General features: G+C 43.3%; 1 protein-coding gene across 4 annotated transcripts in view; it reads right to left on the reverse strand.

Moving 5' to 3' along the window:
• The window catches only part of CRPPA (CDP-L-ribitol pyrophosphorylase A), a 158,804-nt gene that overhangs the window by 109,765 nt on the left and 29,342 nt on the right, over positions 1-19,697 (reverse strand). For all 4 annotated transcript variants that reach the window (XM_072154394.1, XM_072154393.1, XM_072154392.1 and 1 more), the window contains 2 exons: positions 9,930-10,034; positions 5,008-5,053 (listed from right to left, as the gene is read on the reverse strand). In XM_072154394.1, the coding sequence (XP_072010495.1) occupies positions 5,008-5,053; positions 9,930-10,034 (151 nt within the window). The remainder of the gene's footprint in view (positions 1-5,007; positions 5,054-9,929; positions 10,035-19,697) is intronic.

Below are 19,697 nucleotides of genomic sequence, written 5' to 3' on the forward strand. Positions count from 1 at the left end.
TGACCAAGGCCCGTGAGCCCAGTGACCAAGGCCTCTGAGCCCAGTGACCAAGACCTCTGAGCCCAGTGACCAAGGCCCGTGAGCCCAGTGACCAAGGCCCGTGAGTCCAGTGACCAAGGCCCGTGAGTCCAGTGACCAAGGCCCGTGAGCCCAGTGACCAAGGCCCGTGAGCCCAGTGACCAAGGCCCGTGAGCCCAGTGACCAAGGCCCGTGAGCCCAGTGACCAAGGCCTCTGAGCCCAGTGACCAAGGCCTCTGAGCCCAGTGACCAAGACCTCTGAGCCCAGTGACCAAGGCCCTTGAGCCCAGTGACCAAGGCCCGTGAGCCCAGTGACCAAGGCCCGTGAGTCCAGTGACCAAGGCCCGTGAGCCCAGTGACCAAGGCCCGTGAGCCCAGTGACCAAGACCTGTGAGCCCAGTGACCAAGACCTGTGAGCCCAGTGACCAAGACCTGTGAGCCCAGTGACCAAGGCCCGTGAGCCCAGTGGCACCGGCCCAGTCTGTCTTCTGCCCACCAGCACTTACTTAGGTCAAGGAGTAATGGACCAAGTGTGCTGCCATTGTGTGTCTTATAAGAACAATGTTCCCGACATTGGGGGGGGGGGGATGTGACTTTAAGGTGGTACCATAGGTAGAATCTTCTTTCCAGGATCAGGGGGTGCAGTTAGATGGCTAATACAGAGATCCAAATCCCCTACAAAAACAACAAATACAAGGACATACATAGAAGGCGATAATTAGGGAGGAGCGGGACCCAGGAGGATTTGGCCCTTTACATGCTGGAAAAGTGGTCCCGGTGAGCCCAAACGTTGAACCCAAACTTCAGGTTGGAGCACAAGTTCAGGGACACAAACCTGAAATGCTCGTTGGGCATCCGCAGTAGCAATGATTGTCACAGATAAGAACATTACGGTTCAGGTCCACTTATTACTAGTGATGATGTCCTGTTTAGTCTACACCAATCTAGTTTAACATGATCAGCACATAACTTTTCCATCAGCACTGAGACCGAGAGTCCAGTAGATTTAATAGCATTTCCCAAGCCCAGATTCGGACTCTGGGAGGTGTCCTGCGTCTTCACGATAATTCGCTAAAACATGTTCAGCGATCAAATTCTACCTGTCTGCAACCACCACTAGGGGGAGCTCTAGATACGACTGGATGTAGCAGCAGGCAGCTCTGGGTGTGAATACAGATTTGTGAACAGTGAATGCAGCTCTGGAAGTGACTAGAGAAGATGTAACACAAGACCTGAAAAAAGTTAATAATTCATAGAAATTGCACATTTACTTAATTTATTGTGGATTTATTTAGAGTAAAACTTAAACCATAACGATTAACAAACACTGTCAATATTGGATAAAAATATTAACAGAAAAATGATCAACATTGATACAATAAAGATGATATTAGAAAGAAGAACAATAAGCTCATCCATCAGGAAGAAATGTCAAAAAGGAAAAAAAAAACATAAAAATGTTGAAGCACTAAAAGCACCTCCCCTCCCCAGCATCAAACAAAACTGCAGGGACTCGAAAGAGAAAAAACCATCACAAGTCATCACAAATCCTGCAAAAACCTGACAAATGTAAAAATAAAAGCTTGTCAAAGTGTTAAAGCGAACAAGACGGCGCCCAAGGAGCTGACATTCCAGGTCACGGATTATCTACACAGCACAAGGGTCAAGAGCGAAACCGCTGGAGACTGAGACTGGAGAGGCTGGAGCAGCCAGGAGGAGAACCAGGAGGGGAAGTAATACAACAGACTGGAAACAATGAGAGGTCTGACCCGCACAGAGAGGGCGCAGAGGTGTCTAGTGTTATTGTATTACATGTAATAATAGTCAGTACATAATAATACACAATAACAGCACAACTACTACAACAATACTAAAACCAACTGCAGGAATTATAACTACTATAATACTGCCCCCTATGTACAAGAATATAACTACTATAATACTGTCCCCTATGTACAGGAATATAACTACTATAATACTGCCCCCTATGTACAGGGATATAACTACTATAATACTGCCCCTATGTACAGGAATATATCTACTATAATACTGCCCCCTATGTACAGGAATATAACTACTATAATACTGCCCCCTATGTACAAGAATATAACTACTATAATACTGCCCCCTATGTACAAGAATATAACTACTATAATACTGCCCCCTATGTACAGGAATATAACTACTATAATACTGCCCCCTATGTACAAGAATATAACTACTATAATACTGCCCCTATGTACAGGAATATAACTACTATAATACTGCCCCCTATGTACAAGAATATAACTACTATAATACTGCCCCTATGTACAAGAATATAACTACTATAATACTGCCCCCTATGTACAAGAATATAACTACTATAATACTGCCCCTATGTACAAGAATATAACTACTATAATACTGCCCCCTATGTACAAGAATATAACTACTATAATACTGCCCCCTATGTACAAGAATATAACTACTATAATACTGCCCCCTATGTACAAGAATATAACTACTATAATACTGCCCCTATGTACAGGAATATAACTACTATAATACTGCCCCCTATGTACAAGAATATAACTACTATAATACTGCCCCCTATGTACAAGAATATAACTACTATAATACTGCCCCTATGTACAAGAATATAACTACTATAATACTGCCCCCTATGTACAAGAATATAACTACTATAATACTACTCCTATGTACAAGAATATAACTACTATAATACTGCCCCCTATGTACAGGAATATAACTACTATAATACTGCCCCCTATGTACAAGAATATAACTACTATAATACTGCCCCCTATGTACAGGAATATAACTACTATAATACTGCCCCCTATGTACAGGAATATAACTACTATAATACTGCCCCCTATGTACAGGAATATAACTACTATAATACTGCCCCCTATGTACAGGAATATAACTACTATAATACTGCCCCCTATGTGCAGGGATATAACTACTATAATACTGCCCCCTATGTACAAGAATATAACTACTATAATACTGCCCCCTATGTACAAGAATATAACTACTATAATACTGCCCTCTATGTACAAGAATATAACTACTATAATACTGCCCTCTATGTACAAGAATATAACTACTATAATACTGCCCCCTATGTACAAGAATATAACTACTATAATACTGCCCCCTATGTACAGGAATATAACTACTATAATACTGCCCCCTATGTACAAGAATATAACTACTATAATACTGCCCCCTATGTACAAGGATATAACTACTATAATACTGCCCCTATGTACAGGAATATAACTATTATAATACTGCCCCCTATGTACAAGAATATAACTACTATAATACTGCCCCTATGTACAGGAATATAACTATTATAATACTGCCCCCTATGTACAAGAATATAACTACTATAATACTGCCCTATGTACAAGAATATAAATACTATAATACTGCCCCTATGTACAGGAATATAACTATTATAATACTGCCCCCTATGTACAAGAATATAACTACTATAATACTGCCCCTATGTACAGGAATATAACTATTATAATACTGCCCCCTATGTACAAGAATATAACTACTATAATACTGCCCCTATGTACAGGAATATAACTACTATAATACTGCCCCCTATGTACAGGAATATAACTACTATAATACTGCCCCCTATGTACAAGACTATAACTACTATAATACTGCCCCCTATGTACAGGAATATAACTACTATAATACTGCCCCCTATGTACAGGAATATAACTACTATAATACTGCCCCCTATGTACAGGAATATAACTACTATAATACTGCCCCCTATGTACAAGAATATAACTAATATAATACTGCCCCCTATGTACAAGAATATAACTAATATAATACTGCCCCCTATGTACAAGAATATAACTACTATAATACTGCCCCTATGTGCAAGAATATAACTACTATAATACTGCCCCCTATGTACAGGAATATAACTACTATAATACTGTCCCCTATGTACATGAATATAACTACTATAATACTGCCCCCTATGTACAAGAATATAACTACTATAATACTGCCCCCTATGTACAAGAATGTAACTACTAGAATACTGCCCCCTATGTACAGGAATATAACTACTATAATACAGCCCCATAACTACTATAATACTGCCCCCTATGTACAAGAATATAACTACTAGAATACTGCCCCCTATGTACAAGAATATAACTACTAGAATACTGCCCCCTATGTACAGGAATATAACTACTATAATACTGCCCCCTATGTACAAGAACATAGCTACTATAATACTGCCCCCTATGTACAAGAACATAACTACTATAATACTGCCCCCTATGTACAAGAATATAACTACTATAATACTGCCCCCTATGTACAAGAATATAACTACTATAATACTGCCCCCTATGTACAAGAATATAACTACTATAATACTGCCCCCTATGTACAGGATTATAACTACTATAATACTGCCCCCTATGTACAAGAATATAACTACTATAATACTGCCCCCTATGTACAAGAATATAACTACTATAATACTGTCCCCTATGTACAAGAACATAACTACTATAATACTGCCCCCTATGTACAAGAATATAACTACTATAATACTCCCCCCTATGTACAAGAATATAACTACTATAATACTGCCCCCTATGCACAAGAATATAACTACTATAATACTGCCCCCTATGTACAAGAATATAACTACTATAATACTGCCCCCTATGTACAGGAATATAACTACTATAATACTGCCCCCTATGTACAGGAATATAACTACTATAATACTGCCCCCTATGTACAAGAATATAACTACTATAATACTGCCCCCTATGTACAAGAATATAACTACTATAATACTGCCCCCTATGTACAAGAATATAACTACTATAATACTGCCCCCTATGTACAAGAATATAACTACTATAATACTGCCCCCTATGTACAAGAATATATTCAATGAGAGAAGGAGTAGACACTTACCTTTAATGATTGCTTCTGCTGTATATAAATCGCGTTTATAGGTGACCTGGAACATACAAGAACAGTATTATGATTTACAGAGGACAGGACAGAATAGTCAGTAATGCCCCACAGCAGCGCTTTCCATTGTCAGCATATAGAACCTACGGTATCATGTATTCTATCTGTTGTCTTATACATTTTTGTAACAATGGATTGACACAATTACATTTTTTCATTTCTGAAAACCTTTATCTGCTGAGCACTCAGTGAAAAGGCAGCAATGCTTTGAACAGAGAGGCTTGTGTGACCATAGACTGCAGCCAGTGTTATGTATTGTCCCTGGAGAGATGTGTAATCAGGCCTCACACTGCTGTGCTCTGTGCTCTCTGCAGCCAGTGTTATGTATTGTCTCTGGAGAGATGTGTAATCAGGCCTCACACTGCTGTGCTCTGTGCTCTCTGCAGCCAGTGTTATGTATTGTCCCTGGAGAGATGTGTAATTAGACCTCACACTGCTGTGCTCTGTGCTCTCTGCAGTCAGTGTTATGTATTGTCCCTGGAGAGATGTTTAATCAGACCTCACACTGCTGTGCTCTCTGCAGCCAGTGTTATGTATTGTCCCTGGAGAGATGTGTAATCAGACCTCACACTGCTGTGCTCTGTGCTCTCTGCAGCCAGTGTTATGTACTGTCCCTGGAGGGATGTGTAATCAGACCTCACATGCTGTGCTCTGTGCTCTCTGCAGTCAGTATTATGTATTGTCCCTGTTGAGATGTGTAATCAGACCTCACACTGCTGTGCTCTGTGCTCTCTGCAGCCAGTGCTATGTATTGTCCTTGGAGAGATGTGTACATAGACCTCACACTGCTGTGCTCTGTGCTCTCTGCAGCCGGTGTTATGTATTGTCCCTGGAGAGATGTGTAATCAGACCTCACACTGCTGTGCTCTGTGCTCTCTGCAGCCAGTGTTATGTATTGTCCCTGGAGAGATGTGTAATCAGACCTCACACTGCTGTGCTCTGTGCTCTCTGAAGCCAGTGTTATGTATTGTCCCTGGAGAGATGTGTAATCAGACCTCACACTGCTGTGCTCTGTGCTCTCTGCAGCCAGTGTTCTGTATTGTCCTTGGAGAGATGTGTAATCAGACCTCACACTGCTGTGCTCTGTGCTCTCTGCAGCCAATGTTATGTATTGTCCCCAGAAAGATGTGTAATCAGACCTCACACTGCTGTGCTCTGTGCTCTCTGCAGCCAGTGTTATGTATTGTCCCAAGAGAGATGTATAATCAGACCTCACACTGCTGTGCTCTGTGCTCTCTGCAGCCAGTGTTATGTATTGTCCCTGGAGAGATGTGTAATCAGACCTCACACTGCTGTGCTCTGTGCTCTCTGCAGCCAGTTTCATGTATTGTCCCTGGAGAGATGTGTAATCAGACCTCACACTGCTGTGCTCTGTGCTCTCTGCAGCCAGTGTTATGTATTGTCCCTGGAGAGATGTGTAATCAGACCTCACACTGCTATGCTCTGTGCTCTCTGCAGCTAGTGTTATGTATTGTCCCTGGAGAGATGTGTAATCAGATCTCACACTGCTGTGCTCTGTGCTCTCTGCAGCCAGTGTTATGTATTGTCCCTGGAGAGATGTGTAATCAGACCTCACACTGCTGTTCTGTGCTCTCTGCAGCCAGTGTTATGTATTGTCCCTGGAGAGATGTGTAATCAGACCTCACACTGCTGTTCTGTGCTCTCTGCAGCCAGAGTTATGTATTGTCCATGGAGAGATGTGCAATCAGACCTCACACTGCTGTGCTCTGTGCAGCCAGTGTTATGTATTGTCCCTGGAGAGATGTGTAATCAGACCTCACACTGCTGTGCTCTGTGCTCTCTGTAGCCAGTGCTATGTATTGTCCCTGGAGAGATATGTAATCAAAACCTTTGTGTATGTTGTCAGTGGCAGAATGACTGTGAAATATGGAAGCATAGTTCTGGATTGTAGCTTCTCCAAGTGTGCTGGGGCATGTCCTCACACTGCTGTGCTCTGTGCTCTCTTCAGTCAGTCCCTGGAGAGATGTGTGATCAGACATTTGCTTATGTGGTTAGTAGTAGCAGGACTGTGAAATATGGATGTATATTCCTGGATTGTAGCTGCTCCAGGAGGGTCGTCCTCACACTGCTGTGCTCTTAGCTCTTCTGAGATCTGAGTGACTGCTGTAGTATTCAACCAGAAGCCTGCTGTGACCTTTACCCATAGCAGAGGGAAAATCTGTAGAACAGCCCAATACCCAGAACACAGCGTTGTGAGGACAATGTAGCCAAAATGTATCAACCTGTTTGTTCTCAAAGATCATTTTACAGACCCTCAGCTGTGAGAAGAACAACCACAAGATGTGGAAGACTCGCTCCTTCTCCTGATCCGGGATAATGAAGTATAATCCCTGCAGTGTGAGTGGAGGTGGAATATCTGCTCCCATGTAGCGTGTGAGTCACGGTACAATACACACAGGATCTACACGTAGCCCATGCGGACTGGAAAGCCAGATGCTGGCAGGATACCCGCGCTGACTACATGGCATGCTGCAGCATGAGGTGCCATCTGCCATCACCCCAGACAACAAAACTGGGGCAAACAAAGACACACCCCGAAACACAAAGCCCAAGACTTCAGACTTTACTGCAGATTCCTGACCAATTAGATCAATTACCGATTGGTTAAGGTCAAATGTTTACTCCCACTCAATGCCACTTAGGGTCAGGGGAGAGGAGACAGTAACGTTATATCTGACCACTATATGACTACTACCTACTATTAGCTGCAGCAGCCTCTATCTGTGCCTGTTGCTCTCCTCTCTAAATATGAGACATCAGTAGGATCACAGGGGACATCATAGAGAAGTAATGACCTGTACTGATGGAAGTGAAGCACATGAGGTGACATAGAAACCTACTATTATCTGCAGCAGCCTCTGTCTGTGCCTGTGGCTCTCCTCTCTATATATGAGACATCAGTAGGATCGCATACGACATCATAGAGAAGTAATGATGGAAGTGAAGCACATGAGGTGACATAGAAACCTACTATTAGCTGCAGCAGCCGCTGTCTGTGCCTGTGGCTCTCCTCTCTATATATGAGACATCAGTAGGATCACATAGGACATCATAGAGAAGTAATGACCTGTACTGATGGAAGTGAAGCACATGAGGTGACATAGAAACCTACTATTATCTGCAGCAGCCTCTGCCTGTGCCTGTGGCTCTCCTCTCTATATATGAGACATCAGTAGGATCACATAGGACATCATAGAGAAGTAATGACCTGTACTGATGGAAGTGAAGCACATGAGGTGACATAGAAACCTACTATTATCTGCAACAGCCTCTGCCTGTGCCTGTGGCTCTCCTCTCTAAATATGAGACATCAGTAGGATCACATAGGGCATTATAGAGAAGTTATGACCTATACTGATGGAAGTGAAGCACATGAGGTGACACAGAAACCTACTATTATCTGCAGCAGCCTCTGTCTGTGCCTGTGGCTCTCCTCTCTAAATATGAGACATCAGTAGGATCACATAGGACATCATAGAGAAGTAATGACCTGTACTGATGGAAGTGAAGCACATGAGGTGACATAGAAACCTACTATTAGCTGCAGCAGCCGCTGTCTGTGCCTGTGGCTCTACTCTCTAAATATGAGACATCAGTAGGATCACATAGAGCATCATAGAGAAGTAATGACCTGTACTGATGTCAACTAAGTACTTGGGGTGGGATAGAAGATTACTATTAGCTGCAGCAGCATCAGTAGGATTATATCAGACATTATAGAGAAGTACTGACTAGTACTGTTGTCAATAAAGAAGTCGGGGTGAGACAATTAGCTGCAGCAGGAGAATCTGCTCCATAACTCTACTGCTCACTCAGAAGCATCAGCAGGATCATACAGGACATAATTTAGCAGAACTAACCTGTACTGATGGGAGTAGAGCACATGAGGTGACATAAAAACCTACTATTAGCTGCAGCAGCCTCTGTCTGTGCCTGTATTTCTGATTAAGAGGAATCGGCAAGATCAAATAAGACATTATAGACAAGTATAGACCTGTACTGATGCAAATAAAGCACTTGGGTGAGAAAGAAAACTTACTATTAGCTGCAGCAGCCTCTTTCTGTGCCTCTGTCGCTCCTCTATCAGAAGCATCTGCAGGATCATATCAGACATTATAGAGATGTACTGAGCTGTACTGATGTCACTGGGTGGGATAGAAGCTTAAATGAGCTGCAGCAGCCATTTAATATGAAGCATTAGTAGGTTCATGTAGGACATCATAGAGCAGTAATGACCTGTATTGATGCCAATAAAGCACTTGTGGTGGGATAGAAGCTTACTATTAGCTGCAGCAGCCTCTGTCTGTACTTGTGGCTCTCCTCTATCTATCAGAAGCATCAGCAGGATCATTTCGGACATTCTAAAGAAGTGCTGCCCTGTACTGATGTCAATAAAGAACTTGGGGTGAGATAGAAAACCAACTATTAGCTGCAGCAGTCTCTGTCAGTACCTGGGTCACTCCTCTATCACAATCCTGGTGGGATCTGAAAGATGAGATTCTTTTCCCTATCATGACACCGGCACCATGTCTCTAGGTGCTATAGAACAGAAGATAGGAGCTTCTAAAGAGATCTTCCCACTGCAGCCACTAAACTTGACTCATCTCTTGTGAAAATGAGGCGAGAAGAGTCATATTTGCCTGACGCTGGAGGATTTTTACTAGAAAGAAGATTTCATTCCTGACCTAACGGGGCTGGGAGTTTAGCGGGGTAAGACTTGGTGTCCCTCTTCATACAACCCCAGTTTAGGCCTGATGATAATCCTGATGAAGGACACCAGTCAGACATGGCTGATAACAGAGAGCAGCAGTTTATACTCTGTATAGCGATGTACTACTTACCTTCCACAGGTCGGGGGGTCCTTCCAGTAGCCTGGCCCTCGTCTTACTATAGGCCAGGGCCAAGTGCAAGCACTCGGTGCCAAAATCCAGGTCATAGTCGGAGCACTGGGGAGAGAGCAAACAAGTCAGACAATTAGCAGTAATCCGCCCGTCTATTATAAACCTGCGCCATTTCTGTCTGGATGAGCCGCCTCCCATCCCCCGGGCTACGGAGACTCACTGAAACCTTCCACTTTACAATGTTTGCAGAATTTGGCAGCTCGGGGGCTGGGAGTCGCCCCTATTGATGGGTTTGAGGTGCAGGGTTTGGCCGCCGCCTGCAGAGGTGTAAAATGATAACAATGGCGCACAATAGAGGGCGAGCGGGTGACCCCGGCCGTCTGTCACCCTCCTAGTGATAGGAGGAGACGGGAAAATGCTGACACAGCAAAGTCAAGGTCGTGACTGGTCCTAATTATCTGCAAAGTTAAAGGAGAACTTAATGATTATATTATCCTTTCATTATGCGACTATAACCCAAAACTATTCCCAGGATCCTTCTCTTCCATTGGGTCATGTGAACTCATAAAGATACCCCCCCCCCCCATTTTATTATATCAAAGACCAAGCTCCATAAACAATTTATTTGTCTGGACAGTGCCCTACAACCTCTACAAAGCCACTGACAGATGTATAAACTGGCTCCTGTTATCACAGTTATAAAGCCTCCCTGACTGTATAACTACTGTCTCGTTCATTATTTAATGGTTTACATAGACAAGATGATAATCACAATGTCTTGTACATAGGGGGCAGTATTATAGTAGTTATATCCCTGTACATAGGGGGCAGTATTATAGTAGTTATATTCCTGTACATAGGGGGCAGTATTATAGTAGTTATATTCTTGTACATAGGGGGCAGTATTATAGTAGTTATATTCTTGTACATAGGGGGCAGTATTATAGTAGTTATATTCTTGTACATAGGGGGCAGTATTATAGTAGTTATATTCTTGTACATAGGGGGCAGTATTATAGTAGTTATATTCCTGTACATAGGGGGCAGTATTATAGTAGTTATATTCTTGTACATAGGGAGCAGTATTATAGTAGTTATATTCTTGTACATAGGGAGCAGTATTATAGTAGTTATATTCTTGTACATAGGGGGCAGTATTATAGTAGTTATATTCCTGTACATAGGGGGCAGCATTATAGTAGTTATATCCTTGTACATAGGGGGCAGTATTATAGTAGTTATATTCTTGTACATAGGGAGCAGTATTATAGTAGTTCTATTCTTGTACATAGGGGGCAGTATTATAGTAGTTATATTCTTGTACATAGGGAGCAGTATTATAGTAGTTATATTCTTGTACATAGGGGGCAGTATTATAGTAGTTATATTCTTGTACATAGGGAGCAGTATTATAGTAGTTATATTCCTGTACATAGGGGGCAGTATTATAGTAGTTATATTCTTGTACATAGGGAGCAGTATTATAGTAGTTATATTCTTGTACATAGGGGGCAGTATTATAGTAGTTATATTCTTGTACATACGGGGCAGTATTATAGTAGTTATATTCCTGTACATAGGGGGCATTATTATAGTAGTTATATTCCTGTACATAGGGGGCAGTATTATAGTAGTTATATTCTTGTACATAGGGGGCAGTATTATAGTAGTTATATTCTTGTACATAGGGGACAGTATTATAGTAGTTATATTCCTGTACATAGGGGGCAGTTTTATAGTAGTTATATTCTTGTACATAGGGGGGCAGTATTATAGTAGTTATATTCCTGTACATAGGGGCAGTATTATAGTAGTTATATCCCTGTACATAGGGGGCAGTATTATAGTAGTTATATTCCTGTACATAGGGGGCAGTATTATAGTAGTTATATTCCTGTACATAGGGGGCAGTATTATAGTAGTTATATTCTTGTACATAGGGGGCAGTATTATAGTAGGTATATTCTTGTACATAGGGAGCAGTATAATAGTAGTTATATTCTTGTACATAGGAGCAGTATTATAGTAGTTATATTCCTGCACATAGGGGGCAGTATTATAGTAGTTATATTCCTGTACATAGGGGCAGTATTATAGTAGTTATATTCTTGTACATAGGGGGCAGTATTATAGTAGTTATATTCTTGTACATAGGGGGCAGTATTATAGTAGTTATATTCCTGTACATAGGGGGCAGTATTATAGTAGTTATATTCCTGTACATAGGGGCAGTATTATAGTAGTTATATTCTTGTACATAGGGGGCAGTATTATAGTAGTTATATTCCTGTACATAGGGGGCAGTATTATAGTAGTTATATTCCTGTACATAGGGGCAGTATTATAGTAGTTATATTCTTGTACATAGGAGGCAGTATTATAGTAGTTATATTCCTGTACATAGGGGGCAGTATTATAGTAGTTATATTCCTGTACATAGGGGCAGTATTATAGTAGTTATATTCTTGTACATAGGGGGCAGTATTATAGTAGTTATATTCATGTACATAGGGGGCAGTATTATAGTAGTTATATTCTTGTACATAGGGGGCAGTATTATAGTAGTTATATTCTTGTACATAGGAGGCAGTATTATAGTAGTTATATTCCTGTACATAGGGGGCAGTATTATAGTAGTTATATTCCTGTACATAGGGGGCAGTATTATAGTAGTTATATTCTTGTACATAGGGGGCAGTATTATAGTAGTTATATTCCTGTACATAGGGGGCAGTATTATACTAGTTATATTCCTGTACATAGGGGGCAGTATTATAGTAGTTATATTCCTGTACATAGGGGGCAGTATTATAGTAGTTATATTCCTGTACATAGGGGCAGTATTATAGTAGTTATATTCTTGTACATAGGAGGCAGTATTATAGTAGTTATATTCCTGTACATAGGGGCAGTATTATAGTAGTTATATTCTTGTACATAGGGGGCAGTATTATAGTGCTCCTTGCTGGACTACCCTGTTGTACAGACATGTATAATATCCAGGGCAGGATGAGATATGTGGCATTATACATGTCGGACCCCTCCCTGGATTGTTCGGATGTTATCATTATCATTCCTCAGATAGCGATGTAGCAGGAAATGTTCTCCCGGCTTCTGTGTCTCTAGGAGGAGAGATAGTTCCGCTTACAGACAATTAGCGCCCTCATACTGTAAGAACTTTTCTTTTCATGGATGAGAGGAAGAGTGATCGGAAACAAGCGGCCAGAGATTGCGGATCTGGGTGACTTGATTACTCTGAGGCTCGTGATGTATCCACAGGATGAGTTTAAGGGATTGTCTGAGACTAAATAACTACATCTCATGTCATCAATTCCCAGGCAAAGCCAAACCATGAGAGGAGACCCAGTGTTGTACCATAATCAATGGGAGCTACATACATTATGGATATATATATAATCCCAGTGAGCCCCCAGGTGCCTCCAAATATCTCACCAGGTTGTGACCATACAGACAGCAGTCAGTATTAGGTATTGTCCCCAGAGAGATGTGTAATCAGACCTCTGTGTGTGTTGTTAGTAGCAGCAGGACTGTGATATATGAATTTACATTCCAGAATTGTAGCTTCTAAAAGTGCATTGGGGGCTTGTCCTCACCCTGCTGTGCTCTGTGCACTCTGCAGTCAGTATAAGTGTACGGTATTATCTCTGGATCGATCTGTAATCGACCTTTGTTTATTTAATTAGCAGCAGGACTGTGATATATTTGTTCATATCCTAGGATTGTAGCTTTTCCAAGAGCACTGGAGGGTTGTCCTCACACTGCTGTGCTCTGTGTAGTTAGTGTTATGTATTGTCCCTGGTGAGAGGTGTGATCATACCTTTATTGTTAGTGGCTACAGGACTGTGATATATGGATTTATATTCCAGGACTGTAGTTTCTCCATTTGCACTGAAAGCTTATAAAGTGCAACCCCTTTTCTTTGATATAAGTGACCAGTATGTAGCCAGAAGCACAGAGCACAGCAGTGTAAGGACACACCTCCAGTGCACACTGAGAAGCTACAGTCCTGGAATATATATCCATATTTTACAGTCCAGCGGCTACTAATAACATACATAAAGATCTGATTACACATCTCTCCAGGGACAATACCTAACGCTGGATGCAGAGAGCACAGAGCACAGCAGTGTGAGGACACACCCTCAGTGCACTTGGAGAAGCTACATTGCTGGAATATTTTTGCATATTTTACAGTCCTGCTGCTACTTATAACATACAGAAAGTTCTGATAACACATATCTCCAGGGACAATATGTAACTCTGGCTGCAGTCTATATGGTCACACCCCAATTATAGAGATATATTGTCTATCCACGAGTTCACATTAGATGGATTTTCCCGGATATTGATAACCTTCATACGGCAGAGTCAGCCTTGTGTATGGTATAGAGGTCGTGCATGGTACAGGCCCATGGATATGACGTCACGGCCTGCTATGTGGTGCAAGGTGTCTGCACGTGCTCCCCCTGCTCCCGCGGTATTGTCCTCCCAGCAGGAGGTCAGACTCCATCTGTGAAAGCCACAATTATGGAGAACATTGAGTACACGGCCGCCCCTGACTTGTACGCGCTCGCACTCTCCCCGTGCTCAGATTAACGCTCCACGAAGCGTCTGTAATCTCATTTCCATTTCGCGGCTTGTCTTGATGAAACATCTCTCCACTTTCTTTCCTCTGGTGCCAATCCAAACTATAAAGTGGAAATGCCTTTGCGGCTGCCGCCCCCTCCATGGAGCTTGTTTATTCTGCTCTGTATAGGAAGGAAATTTGTATCTGATAGCGATCGCGTAGCTGATGGGGGATGATCATCAACAATGCAGACGAGAAGGAGGATAGCTCCTCGTATCACATTCCCCATCTCCCAATCCGAAGAGGATCCATCCCGCCCGGGGGGGGGACTGTAGAGCAATGCACTATGAACGGGGAGGCTCCGTCAGCTCCCGAAACTAATCGTATGACCTAGTAGGTGAAGTGTCCGGCATCTCCGGAAACGAATCGTATGACCTTGTAGGTGAAGTGTCCGGCATCTCCCGACACTAATCAAATGACCTTGTAAGTGGAGTGTCTGGCATCTCCCGAAACTAATCGTATGACCTTGTAGGTGAGGTGTCTGGCATCTCCCGAAACTAATCGTATGACCTTGTAGGTGAAGTGTCCGGCATCTCCCGAAACTAATCGTATGACCTTGTAGGTGAAGTGTCTGGCATCTCCCGAAACTAATCGTATGACCTTGTAGGTGAAGTGTCGCATCTCCCGAAACGAATCGTATGACCTTGTAGGTGAAGTGTCCGGCATCTCCCGACACTAATTGTATGACCTTGTAGGTGAAGTGTCCGGCATCTCCGGAAATGAATCATATGACCTTGTAGGTGAAGTGTCCGGCATCTCCCGACACTAATTGTATGAGCTTGTAGGTGAAGTGTCCGGCATCTCCCGACACTAATCGTATGACCTTGTAGGTGAAGTGTCCGGCATCTCCCGACACTAATTGTATGACCTTGTAGGTGAAGTGTCCGGCATCTCCCGACACTAATCGTATGACCTTGTAGGTGAAGTGTCCGGCATCTCCCGACACTAATCGTATGACCTTGTAGGTGAAGTGTCTGGCATCTCCCAAGACTAATCAAATGACCTTGTAGGTGGAGTGTCTGGCATCTCCCGAAACTAATCGTATGACCTTGTAGGTGAGGTGTCTGGCATCTCCCGAAACTAATCGTATGACCTTGTAGGTGAAGTGTCGCATCTCCCGAAACGAATCGTATGACCTTGTAGGTGAAGTGTCCGGCACCTCCGGAAACGAATCGTATGACCTTGTAGGTGAAGTGTCCGGCATCTCCCGACACTAATTGTATGACCTTGTAGGTGAAGTGTCCGGCATCTCCGGAAATGAATCATATGACCTTGTAGGTGAAGTGTCCGGCATCTCCCGACACTAATCGTATGACCTTGTAGGTGAAGTGTCCGGCATCTCCCGACACTAATTGTATGACCTTGTAGGTGAAGTGTCTGGCATCTCCCGAAACTAATCGTATGACCTTGTAGGTGAAGTGTCGCATCTCCCGAAACGAATCGTATGACCTTGTAGGTGAAGTGTCCGGCATCTCCCGACACTAATTGTATGACCTTGTAGGTGAAGTGTCCGGCATCTCCGGAAATGAATCATATGACCTTGTAGGTGAAGTGTCCGGCATCTCCCGACACTAATCGTATGACCTTGTAGGTGAAGTGTCCGGCATCTCCCGACACTAATCGTATGACCTTGTAGGTGAAGTGTCCGGCATCTCCCGACACTAATTGTATGACCTTGTAGGTGAAGTGTCCGGCATCTCCCGACACTAATCGTATGACCTTGTAGGTGAAGTGTCTGGCATCTCCCAAGACTAATCAAATGACCTTGTAGGTGGAGTGTCTGGCATCTCCCGAAACTAATCGTATGACCTTGTAGGTGAGGTGTCTGGCATCTCCCGAAACTAATCGTATGACCTTGTAGGTGAAGTGTCGCATCTCCCGAAACTAATCGTATGACCTTGTAGGTGAAGTGTCGCATCTCCCGAAACGAATCGTATGACCTTGTAGGTGAAGTGTCCGGCACCTCCGGAAACGAATCGTATGACCTTGTAGGTGAAGTGTCCGGCATCTCCCGACACTAATTGTATGACCTTGTAGGTGAAGTGTCCGGCATCTCCGGAAATTAATCATATGACCTTGTAGGTGAAGTGTCCGGCATCTCCCGACACTAATCGTATGACCTTGTAGGTGAAGTGTCCGGCATCTCCCGACACTAATTGTATGACCTTGTAGGTAAAGTGTCCGGCATCTCCCGAAACGAATCGTATGACCTTGTAGGTGAAGTGTCCGGCATCTCCCGACACTAATTGTATGACCTTGTAGGTGAAGTGTCCGGCATCTCCCGACACTAATCGTATGACCTTGTAGGTGAAGTGTCCGGCATCTCCCGAAACGAATCGTATGACCTTGTAGGTGAAGTGTCCGGCATCAGAATCACGTGTTTCTTTAAAATGCAGAGAAATCTTACTCTGATCTAGAAAAAGCACTCTGATTGGTGGAGGTCTGACTCTTACGACCCCCAGCGATCATGAGAATGGGCCTTCCAGTCCCGCTAATGTGTCCTGACAAGTGTGGTGCCCCCCAGTTTCGACAATCCCATAGAATTCACTGGAGAACTGACTCAAGGGTCGATTGGTTAATTCCCTTTCTCCACTGCGGACCAGTTTGAGCCTGTAAATTATTCCCAAATTCCTCATTGAAGGTTGTCTCCCCATAGGAATTGAAAGGTCCAATGCCCAAAAAAATGGAGGATGAAAGAGCACCCAGACATCTTGGGTCACAGAGTAACCTGGAACGGTTGAGCAGAAAAGGGTCCAAATCTATGTTATACATCGGGGAGTCTGTAAAAGGGACTCACAAGTATACCGAAGCTTAGGCCGGTGGAGATGCTGTAAGGTGCCTATCCGTGTAAAGTGCAGTTGTGTATTACCCTCAATGACTTGGAGAAACTAACAGTGGGCCCTTGAGCCAGAGATTGCTGCAAATATGCAGGGTGTCGATGCAGAGGCGTCTTCGAATCCACCGTGGGACAGTTTGAGCCTGTAGAAGGCACAAACCTTCCTCACTCAAGGTTGTGCACCTATAGACCTTCAAAAGTCCAATTGCATATAAATGAAGAATGGGGGATTGGACGGACATCTTGGGTCAAAGAGTTACCTTGGACCACTGAGCAGAGAAGGTCCATATCTAAATGATAAACTGGGGAGTCTGCGAAATCAGTCTACCCATTATAGAGATGCTTAGGCTGGTGGACATGCGGTATGATTCCTGTCTGTGTAAAATGCAGTTGTTTATTACCCACCATGACCTAGACAAACTTACGGTGGGCCCTTGAGCCAGAGATCGGTGCAATCATGCAGGGTGTAGGTGAGAGGAATCCAAGAAACTTGCATAGGTTAAACAGTAGCTTCTTGTAGTCCATTGTGGGCTAGTTGGAGGCTGTAGAGGACACACAACCTTCTCACTCAAGGTTGTCCACCGATAGACCGTCAAAGTTCTAGTTATCATGGTGGATGATCGAGCCGACAAACACCTTGGGCCATGGATTATCGTGAATTCTGCTGTACAGTAAAGCTCCACATCTAAATCTTGCTGATGAAAGCCGGCTCGCTGAGAGGTCTCCTGGATCTGTGTGCGGTTTGTTTTTGTAGGGTACATTTTAAGGCAAACATTCTTGAAGGCTGCAAACCCCCCCCCCCCCCCCACCCAACGACAGGACTTCTTTAATATCCTGGATCAGCTCCTAGTGCCAACAAGCTAATCAAATACAGAGCTATTTAACGAGTCAAGTTTATACAACAGACCACCAATCGCGCTGGAAATTTGGTATCCATTATAACAACACTGTGAGGTTGGAGTTGGCAGCCGCTCCCGTGGCACATGTGTTTGCAGAGCTAAGTTGTTTTTAGATTTAGTTCTCCATTATCATATTTCCAGGTTCTTAATTCTCCGACGCACACATCGTTTAGGGAGAGGAGGGTTTTTGTGAATTTTTTTTTTCTTCTGTTTATTTGCTGATACAACCAGATATAACATGTGCGCCACTTGTTACCGGGGATTGAGACGTCTAATGCTGCTCAGAAAAATAAGCAAATGAAGGCCCCCCCGATGGAGACGCAACAAAAACACTTTACTTCCTTGCCAGTAAAACATTCTGTTGTGTGGGTGCAGGTAGAGCAGAAACCTCCCTCTATATCCATAACGAAGTTGTACCATGTTTAAAGGGGTATTCTGGGTGTTCATAAATGATCACCTATCCGTCGGATGCACGCAGGGGGTGATAGAACCAGAACCCTACTGATCGGCAACTTTAAGTTGTTGAAGACGTTCCACGTTACAGACCAAAGATGTCACATGGCTTATCGCCAGCTCAAGTGAAAATGGGGTTGAGATGCAGTACCAAGCACAGCCACTATACTACGAATGGCTTAGTAGGAGGTGAGGAGCCACACTGCTTATCCGAGTTCTGCGGTCTCGTTGCTTGTTGATCCAGGACATCCCATTCATTTGGATCAGTGGAGAACCCCTAACATTCATAGGTTCCAGTATCCTAATGAAGCTCCTAATGAATGGAGCGACAGGGTAGAGATGTCCTCTGCTGTTCTATTCCATTCATCATTATTTCTGGCATCTTATAGACGTTGAAAAAGGGGTATTGGAACCCCTCATTTTTTGATTTGTGGTGACCCCAGTGGTCATACACCCATCAATCAGTAATTGTCAATCCTGTACATATCAGATCACAATTACACCCATGCTACAGTCCTATTCTCTAGAGAAGGGATGACCTTCATGTTTGAGGGGTAATAACACCTAAAGGGGACCTTTTAGCACCACCTCCAACGATTTGTGCCTTTATAAAGTTTTGGCAGAGTTGGGATTTTTTTCTCTAGCTCGATCCCGGGCAATCATTATCATTAGTATTAGGCTCTCTATTGTCAGGTGGGCGGTACCACATTGTCCGCTCGAGTAGAGACAGCAGAGAACCTACTTTGTATAGTATCGACCAAAATTTTAGACACATTGGGGCTCATTTACTAAGGGCTCCACGGCCACACTCTTCGAATTCCGGCGGGATTTTGGCTCACGCAATCGAATTTCCTGCTTTCACACTTCTGAAATTGGGGGGCTTGGCCGTCAGACAACCCGGCGGATTCCAAAAAACCGCGGAATTTAAAAAA

The sequence above is a fragment of the Engystomops pustulosus genome, chromosome 5, assembly GCF_040894005.1.
Source record: "Engystomops pustulosus chromosome 5, aEngPut4.maternal, whole genome shotgun sequence".
Taxonomy (NCBI): domain Eukaryota; kingdom Metazoa; phylum Chordata; class Amphibia; order Anura; family Leptodactylidae; genus Engystomops; species Engystomops pustulosus.